The sequence below is a fragment of the Glandiceps talaboti genome, chromosome 16 (genome assembly GCF_964340395.1).
Source record: "Glandiceps talaboti chromosome 16, keGlaTala1.1, whole genome shotgun sequence".
Classification (NCBI taxonomy): domain Eukaryota; kingdom Metazoa; phylum Hemichordata; class Enteropneusta; family Spengelidae; genus Glandiceps; species Glandiceps talaboti.
In genome coordinates this window covers 23,892,240-23,902,593 of record NC_135564.1, presented here as the reverse complement: position 1 = coordinate 23,902,593, position 10,354 = coordinate 23,892,240, and the positions used below count along the sequence as shown (strand labels likewise).

General features: G+C 37.4%; 1 protein-coding gene across 8 annotated transcripts in view; it reads right to left on the bottom strand.

Annotated features, from left to right (window-relative positions):
- Window positions 1-2,949: 2,949 nt before the first annotated feature.
- Window positions 2,950-10,354, bottom strand: part of LOC144447869 (neogenin-like) — a 281,364-nt gene continuing 273,959 nt past the window's right edge. For all 8 annotated transcript variants that reach the window (XM_078137986.1, XM_078137991.1, XM_078137990.1 and 5 more), the window contains one exon: window positions 2,950-5,228. In XM_078137986.1, the coding sequence (XP_077994112.1) occupies window positions 5,127-5,228 (102 nt within the window). In that variant the 3' untranslated portion in view covers window positions 2,950-5,126. The remainder of the gene's footprint in view (window positions 5,229-10,354) is intronic.

Genomic DNA, 10,354 nt, shown 5'->3' with positions numbered 1-10,354 from the left:
TGCAAACCTGTCAAAACCGGTTAAACCTGTTCAAAACCATTCCAAACCGGTCAAAACCCGTTCAAACGAGTCAAAACCGGTACAAATATGTCCAAACCGGTTTTAAACCGGTCAAAACCAATCAAAATTTGTCAAAACCTGTGCACACATGTCAAAACCTCTCAAAACCTGTCCAAACCGGTCAAAACCTGTCCAAACAATTCCAAACCAGTCAAAACCCGACCAAACCGGTCGAAACCTGTCCAACCAAGTCCAAAATAGGTACAATTGAGTCAAAACCTGTCCAAACTGGTCAAAACCAGGTCAAAACCGGTGCAAACGAGTCAAAACCGATAAAAACCTTTCCACACCGGTATTAAACTGGTCTAAACCGATCAAAATTGGTAAAAACCTGTGCAAAACCTATGCAAACCTATCAAAACTTGTCCAAACCTGTCCAAAACCATTCCAAAGCGGTCAAAACCTGTCCAACCAGGTCCAAAATAGGTGCAATTGAGTCAAAACCTGTCCAAACTCGTCCAAACCAGGTCAAAACCGGTGCAAATGCGTCAAAACCGATAAAAACCTGTTAACACCGGTTTTAAACCGGTGAAAACCGATCAAAATTGGTCAAAACCTTGCAAATCTGTCAAAACCGGTCCCCACTGGTCGAAAACCTGTCCAAACTGGTCCAGACCTGTCCAAAAGTATTCGAAACCGGTCAAAACCTTTCCAAACTAGGTCAAAACCGATGCAAACTAGTCAAAACCTGGTCAAAACCTGTCCACAATGGTTTTAAACTGGTCAAAACCGATCAAAACCGGACAAAATTGGTCAAAACCTATGCAAACCTGTCAAATCCGGTCCCAACTGGTTGAAACCCTGTCCAAACTGGTCCAGACCTGTCCAAAAGTATTCAAACCAGTCAAAATCTGCCCAAACTAGGTCAAAACCGATGCAAACTAGTCAAAACCTGTCCACAACGGTTTTAAACTCGTCAAAACCGATCAAAACGTGTCCACACTAGATTTAAACTCGTTAAAACTGATCAAAACCTGTCCAAACCGGTGGAAACGAGTTACAATCTGCCAAAACCTGTCCAAACAGGTTTTAAACAGGTCAAAACCGATAAAAACCGGTCATTATAGGTACAAACCGGTCCAAAACCGGTGCAAACAACTCAAAACCTGTCTAAACTTATCAAAACCAGTCAAAACCAGTTGAAAATCGGTGCAAACGAGTCAAAATCGGTCCAAACCTGTTCAAAACCATTCCAAACCTGTGAAAATCTGTCAAAACCGATCCAAAACCGGTGCAAACCTATCAAAACAGGTACAAAACCGGTGCAGACGAGTCAAAATTGGACAAAACCTGTCCAAAGCGGTTTTAAACTGGTCAAAACCGATCAAAACCAGTCAAAATCAGTCCAAAACCAGGGCAAACTAGTTCAAACCGGTCAAAACCTGTCCACACCGGTTTTAAACCGATCAAAATTGGTCAAAACCTTGCAAATCTGTCAAAACCGGTCCCCACTGGTCGAAAACCTGTCCAAAAGTATTCAAAACCGGTCCAAACCTGTCCAAACTAGGTCAAAACCGATGCAAACTAGTCAAAACCTGGTCAAAACCTGTCCACAATGGTTTTAAACTGGTCAAAACCGATCAAAACCGGACAAAATTGGTCAAAACCTGTGCAAACCCGGTCCCAACTGGTTGAAACCCTGTCCAAACTGGTCCAGACCTGTTTTAAACTCGTCAAAACCAATGGAAACCAGACAAAACCTGTCCAAACCGGCCCAAAACTGGTGCAAACGAGTCAAAACCAGATAAAACCTGTCCACACCGGTTTTAAACCGGTCAAAACCGATCAAAATTGGTTAAAACTTGTGCAAACCTGTCAAAACCGGTCCCCACCGATCGAAAACCTGTCCAAACTGGTCCAAACCTGTCCAAAAGTATTCAAAACTGGTCACAACCCAACCAAACCCGGTCAAAACCTGTCCAAACCAGGTCCAAAACCGATGCAAACAAGTCAAAAACTGGTCAAAACCGGTTTTAAACCGTTCAAAACTAGTTAGGGTTAGGGGGCAGGGTTAGGTTAGGGTTAGGGATTAGAGTGTGGGGTAAGGACTTGGTAAGAGTTCGAAATGTAGAGTTGGCCAGAAAAACAAAGCTGCAAAGAATTTGGCAGGCTGGCGGGCTATAGAGTGGACACATCTGCAGAGAGACAAACTATGTAGTAAAATAATGGGTGTCTACTCACGGAGAGAGAGAGAGAGAGAGAGAGAGAGAGAGAGAGAGAGAGAGAGAGAGAGAGAGAGAGAGAGAGAGAGAGAGAGAGAGAGAGAGAGAGAGAGAGAGAGAGAGAGAGAGAGAGAGAGAGAGAGAGAGAGAGAGAGAGAGAGAGAGAGAGAGAGAAGAGAGAGAGAGAGAGAGAGAGAGAGAGAGAGAGAGAGAGAGAGAGAGAGAGAGAGAGAGAGACACACACTTAGGGATTTAGGGTACATACTCTTTATCATGTCTGTAGCATGAATGAACCTGTTTTAATCAAAGACAGTGTCTATGTTTTAATTCAGCTGTGCTAAAACAACACTATTTCCAAGCAACCTCAAACAGAGGTTAATTGTGGTGTGAAGTAGCCCATAAAAGATTTAGTGATTTCATTGCATCAATAAAACAATAACCTTTCACTTCTAGTCAAAGCATTTTCTTACACCAAGAATCATGATTTTTTAACCCAAAACGCACATCCCTGAGGCAATTATTTGCATTTGAACAATTTTCCATCTTTTACACCATAATACCCCGCCAAATACCAGAGCAATCGTTCTGAAGTTTTTTTTACTTAAGTCACACACACACACACACACACTGACAGACATTTCACTACTCAACCTCAGTTCAGTAGTGCTAATAAAACCATAATGAGATATAACATTAAATATCAAATCTTTTTTATTAAATTTTGGTGTGATACATGATGGTTGTTTTTTTTTATAATGGCATTGGGATAAAAACATCCAACAAGTACATTTTTTGTCTTCTTTTAAGTCTAATACATTATAAAGACAGTAGCATCAAGTGCCTTAATGTAGCATACTTCTAACTTTAAACACTGGCAGAAGAAGTCCTTGTCATAATAATATTAGGGCCAGGATGTTCCTCATGTTACCTGACAAGTATTTCCTGGATGATCCTTTGTGTGGCTGTGAGTAGGAAAATCTACTACTACATATAAATTAGATTCTGCCCATTTTCCTCTGTGTGGACAGAACATGGTAAAATTCATATCAAAGTGAATCCAAGATATTAAAGAGGCCAGATTTATAGGTTGAAAATGCTATGAAATCCCCTTTGAAGAGGAAGATAGGGTAGGTTCAAAGGTGAACATGTTTGATGCTTTGATTGGGGAGGCCATCTTCATGAACACAAGATGTGTTTCATTGATTTTACACACACATCAATTACTCTGCTATAAACATTGGCATATGCAAACTTTGTCATCATTGCTTCCGGGTTAAGACAAGCTAGAATTGTATAACTAACACAAACAGCCCACAGGGCATGATAAAATGAGTTGGTACGTACGTGTCTGTGATTGGTATGTGACACTTTAGAAATGACACCGAGCATAGAAGCCAGGTTACAACTAGTTTAAGACCTAGCAAAGTGTCATTGCCTTTTCACTGAGGCAAAACAAGACTGAGAAATATTATATAAGTGTCTTGACAGATTCAAGATTTAGTTCTTTTAGCTAAGTTAGAGCCTATCTGACAATTCTGTCATAAATTTTTGTTTAATATATACAAATGGAAAGATATCATTTTCCTGATGAGTATTAAGTAGATGTGATTTCATATTTTTAGTTGAGAAATCAGCAAACAATAGATGATTTGGCAACACTTTTGTACAATACAAATTTGTTGATGCCATGAGGAAGCATGACTGTTCATCAATGACAATATCAACAGTATAGGAAAAATCTTGTACACATACTTTCATGTCGTAAATATCTCTCTCTGGAATACAGCATATGGAAACTATAAAGACAAACAACAAACTTAGTAGCATATTGTCATACCTATTCCTTTTGACCACGGCTCTACTCACAATTATATCATTGGTAAAACTAAGGATCCTCTCCTTTGTACAAAATGAAGTTGTGTATCTAATGAACTGTAGCATACAAACAAGACAAATGGCTACATGAAAACATTGAAAGTTTGAAAGATGTACAAATCTGGTTTTTAGTCCAGTAAAACTATGTAATCAGACGTGGATTTCACTTGGAACACATCATAAAAGTGACAGTGTGCGAGAAATACAATTCTCACCTACATACTCATCTCATTTTCCATGAACAGTGGATAAACAGATTAATTTTTAAGAAAATCTTCAGGTGTACAGCAAAAAAATGTATAAAAAAGAAAAGGAAATGTAAAATTCTGGTTTTTTTGATAGTCATATCTAAAAAGAAACTGTTGACAACTTAACACAATATAATATACACACTTCATAAAAATAGTATTTTGTGGCTGGGTTTTCGACTCTATGGAAAATGATCATTGCCACCTCATTACCAAACTTCTAGATGATTCTAGTTTTGTGATTGGTAGGTTATCATAAGTTGGACTGTATGTCTCTTCTTCTAACCAATCCATATCAAGCTTTCACAGATGTCTTTCATTAAGGAAACAATGTACTGATGATTAAAGTCTTTCTAATATTCAGTAAGTACCTCAGGCAAATCAGTTGTACAACACTTTTACAGACTTAATGTTCCAGTCCCTTTTATCAATTCCGACGAGACAATATATTCCATTTATGCATTCATAGGTGACAAGTTATTCCAGGACTTGTCCTTTCTTAGGGGACAACATATTCTAGTATCTATGAAACTTCAGTAGGGCAGGATAATTGAAATAAAAAGCCTGCTGTTCAAAATAAGAACACTTTTTTCCTCATATATAGATGATGAGATTTGACAGTATTCATAAAATATAGAATTACTGTTACTGCTTCTCATAGTCTAACTTTCTTGCTAAGTGATACTTTCTTTTACTACAATCTACAGTAAATATCTATACATTTACAAAGTCCATTTTGTCTTTTGTATATCCTGCTATATTTTGGTCATTCATACCAGCCTCAGCATTCCAGTTCTGTTGCTGTTATTGCATTAAGGTCTTTCATCAATCCTTCCAAGTTAGCCATTTCTGCATTAAGATCCTCTGTGCTAAATGACTTGTTCTATAAGTAAAATAAAGGTACACATTATGTTTTATAACAAGCGACCTATTGGTCAGAATAGCTCTATGTGTATGTGTGTGTGTGTGTGTGTGTGTGTGTGTGTGTTTTGGTAACATATACGTCGAAATGATTCTGCTGTTCAGCTCTTCCACTATGCAGTTTTGTTTTAGCAATGTAATAAAGTGGTTAGTGGCTTCATGTGATGACTCACACACTATAGAACACACTTCACACAGAAAGTTGGTAAAATATTGTACTTTTATACTATACAGTGTAGTTATCATTTTACAAAAATGATATTTTTACCCCTAATTTGAACTTCATCAACTGTATGTTACAATGCCAACCTACAGGATACATGGAATCATAGACTGTCTATCAACTGTATGTTACAATGTTAACCTACAGGCTACATGGAATCACAGACTGTCTATCAACTGTACATTACAATGTTAACCTACAGGCTACACGGAATCATAGTAAGACTATCTATCAACTGTACATTACAATGTTAACCTACAGGCTACATGGAATCATAGACTGTCTATCAACTGTACGTTACAATGTCAACCTACAGGCTACATGGAATCATAGACTGTCTATCAACTGTATGTTACAATGTTAACCTACAGGCTACATGGAATCATAGACTGTCTATCAACTGTACATTACAATGTTAACCTACAGGCTACATGGAATCACAGACTGTCTATCAACTGTACATTACAATGTTAACCTACAGGCTACATGGAATCATAGTAAGACTATCTATCAACTGTACATTACAATGTTAACCTACAGGCTACATGGAATCATAGACTGTCTATCAACTGTACATTACAATGTCAACCTGCAGGCTACATGGAATCACAGACTGTCTATCAACTGTACATTACAATGTTAACCTACAGGCTACATGGAATCATAGACTGTCTATCAACTGTATGTTACAATGTTAACCTACAGGCTACATGGAATAACAGACTGTCTATCAACTGTATGTTACAATGTTAACCTACAGGCTACATGGAATAACAGACTGTCTATCAACTGTACATAACAATGTTAACCTACAGGCTACATGGAATCATAGACTGTCTATCAACTGTACATTACAATGTTAACATATAGGCTACATGGAATCATAGACTGTCTATCAACTGTACATTACAATGTTAACCTACAGGCTACATGGAATCATAGACTGTCTATCAACTGTATGTTACAATGTTAACCTACAGGCTACATGGAATCATAGACTGTCTATCAACTGTACATTACAATGTTAACCTACAGGCTACATGGAATCACAGACTGTCTATCAACTGTACATTACAATGTTAACCTACAGGCTACATGGAATCATAGTAAGACTATCTATCAACTGTACATTACAATGTCAACCTACAGGCTACATGGAATCACAGACTGTCTATCAACTGTACATTACAATGTCAACCTACAGGCTACATGGAATCATAGACTGTCTATCAACTGTACGTTACAATGTTAACCTACAGGCTACATGGAATCATAGACTGTCTATCAACTGTATGTTACAATGTTAACCTACAGGCTACATGGAATAACAGACTGTCTATCAACTGTATGTTACAATGTTAACCTACAGGCTACATGGAATAACAGACTGTCTATCAACTGTACATAACAATGTTAACCTACAGGCTACATGGAATCATAGACTGTCTATCAACTGTACATTACAATGTTAACATATAGGCTACATGGAATCATAGACTGTCTATCAACTGTACATTACAATGTTAACCTACAGGCTACATGGAATCATAGACTGTCTATCAACTGTACATTACAATGTTAACCTACAGCTACATGGAATCACAGACTGTCTATCAACTGTATGTTACAATGTTAACCTACAGGCTACATGGAATCATAGTAAGACTGTCTATCAACTGTATGTTACAATGTCAACCTACAGGCTACATGGAATCATAGACTGTCTATCAATTGTACATTACAATGTTAACCTACAGGCTACATGGAATCACAGACTGTCTATCAACTGTACATTACAATGTTAACCTACAGGCTACATGGAATCATAGTAAGACTATCTATCAACTGTACATTACAATGTTAACCTACAGGCTACATGGAATCATAGACTGTCTATCAACTGTACATTACAATGTCAACCTACAGGCTACATGGAATCATAGACTGTCTATCAACTGTATGTTACAATGTTAACCTACAGGCTACATGGAATCATAGACTGTCTATCAACTGTACATTACAATGTTAACCTACAGGCTACATGGAATCACAGACTGTCTATCAACTGTACATTACAATGTTAACCTACAGGCTACATGGAATAACAGACTGTCTATCAACTGTACATAACAATGTTAACCTACAGGCTACATGGAATCATAGACTGTCTATCAACTGTACATTACAATGTTAACATATAGGCTACATGGAATCATAGACTGTCTATCAACTGTACATTACAATGTTAACCTACAGGCTACATGGAATCACAGACTGTCTATCAACTGTACATTACAATGTTAACCTACAGGCTACATGGAATCATAGACTGTCTATCAACTGTACATTACAATGTTAACCTACAGGCTACATGGAATCATTGACTGTCTATCAACTGTACATTACAATGTCAACCTGCAGGCTACATGGAATCACAGACTGTCTATCAACTGTACATTACAATGTTAACCTACAGGCTACATGGAATCATAGACTGTCTATCAACTGTATGTTACAATGTTAACCTACAGGCTACATGGAATAACAGACTGTCTATCAACTGTATGTTACAATGTTAACCTACAGGCTACATGGAATCATAGACTGTCTATCAACTGTATGTTACAATGTTAACCTACAGGCTACATGGAATCACAGACTGTCTATCAACTGTACATTACAATGTTAACCTACAGGCTACACGGAATCATAGTAAGACTATCTATCAACTGTACATTACAATGTTAACCTACAGGCTACATGGAATCATAGACTGTCTATCAACTGTACGTTACAATGTCAACCTACAGGCTACATGGAATCATAGACTGTCTATCAACTGTATGTTACAATGTTAACCTACAGGCTACATGGAATCATAGACTGTCTATCAACTGTACATTACAATGTTAACCTACAGGCTACATGGAATCACAGACTGTCTATCAACTGTACATTACAATGTTAACCTACAGGCTACATGGAATCATAGTAAGACTATCTATCAACTGTACATTACAATGTTAACCTACAGGCTACATGGAATCATAGACTGTCTATCAACTGTACATTACAATGTCAACCTGCAGGCTACATGGAATCACAGACTGTCTATCAACTGTACATTACAATGTTAACCTACAGGCTACATGGAATCATAGACTGTCTATCAACTGTATGTTACAATGTTAACCTACAGGCTACATGGAATAACAGACTGTCTATCAACTGTATGTTACAATGTTAACCTACAGGCTACATGGAATAACAGACTGTCTATCAACTGTACATAACAATGTTAACCTACAGGCTACATGGAATCATAGACTGTCTATCAACTGTACATTACAATGTTAACATATAGGCTACATGGAATCATAGACTGTCTATCAACTGTACATTACAATGTTAACCTACAGGCTACATGGAATCATAGACTGTCTATCAACTGTATGTTACAATGTTAACCTACAGGCTACATGGAATCATAGACTGTCTATCAACTGTACATTACAATGTTAACCTACAGGCTACATGGAATCACAGACTGTCTATCAACTGTACATTACAATGTTAACCTACAGGCTACATGGAATCATAGTAAGACTATCTATCAACTGTACATTACAATGTCAACCTACAGGCTACATGGAATCACAGACTGTCTATCAACTGTACATTACAATGTCAACCTACAGGCTACATGGAATCATAGACTGTCTATCAACTGTACGTTACAATGTTAACCTACAGGCTACATGGAATCATAGACTGTCTATCAACTGTATGTTACAATGTTAACATACAGGCTACATGGAATAACAGACTGTCTATCAACTGTATGTTACAATGTTAACCTACAGGCTACATGGAATAACAGACTGTCTATCAACTGTACATAACAATGTTAACCTACAGGCTACATGGAATCATAGACTGTCTATCAACTGTACATTACAATGTTAACATATAGGCTACATGGAATCATAGACTGTCTATCAACTGTACATTACAATGTTAACCTACAGGCTACATGGAATCATAGACTGTCTATCAACTGTACATTACAATGTTAACCTACAGCTACATGGAATCACAGACTGTCTATCAACTGTATGTTACAATGTTAACCTACAGGCTACATGGAATCATAGTAAGACTGTCTATCAACTGTATGTTACAATGTCAACCTACAGGCTACATGGAATCATAGACTGTCTATCAATTGTACATTACAATGTTAACCTACAGGCTACATGGAATCACAGACTGTCTATCAACTGTACATTACAATGTTAACCTACAGGCTACATGGAATCATAGTAAGACTATCTATCAACTGTACATTACAATGTTAACCTACAGGCTACATGGAATCATAGACTGTCTATCAACTGTACATTACAATGTCAACCTACAGGCTACATGGAATCATAGACTGTCTATCAACTGTATGTTACAATGTTAACCTACAGGCTACATGGAATCATAGACTGTCTATCAACTGTACATTACAATGTTAACCTACAGGCTACATGGAATCACAGACTGTCTATCAACTGTACATTACAATGTTAACCTACAGGCTACATGGAATAACAGACTGTCTATCAACTGTACATAACAATGTTAACCTACAGGCTACATGGAATCATAGACTGTCTATCAACTGTACATTACAATGTTAACATATAGGCTACATGGAATCATAGACTGTCTATCAACTGTACATTACAATGTTAACCTACAGGCTACATGGAATCACAGACTGTCTATCAACTGTACATTACAATGTTAACCTACAGGCTACATGGAATCATAGACTGTCTATCAACTGTACATTACAATGTTAACCTACAGCTACA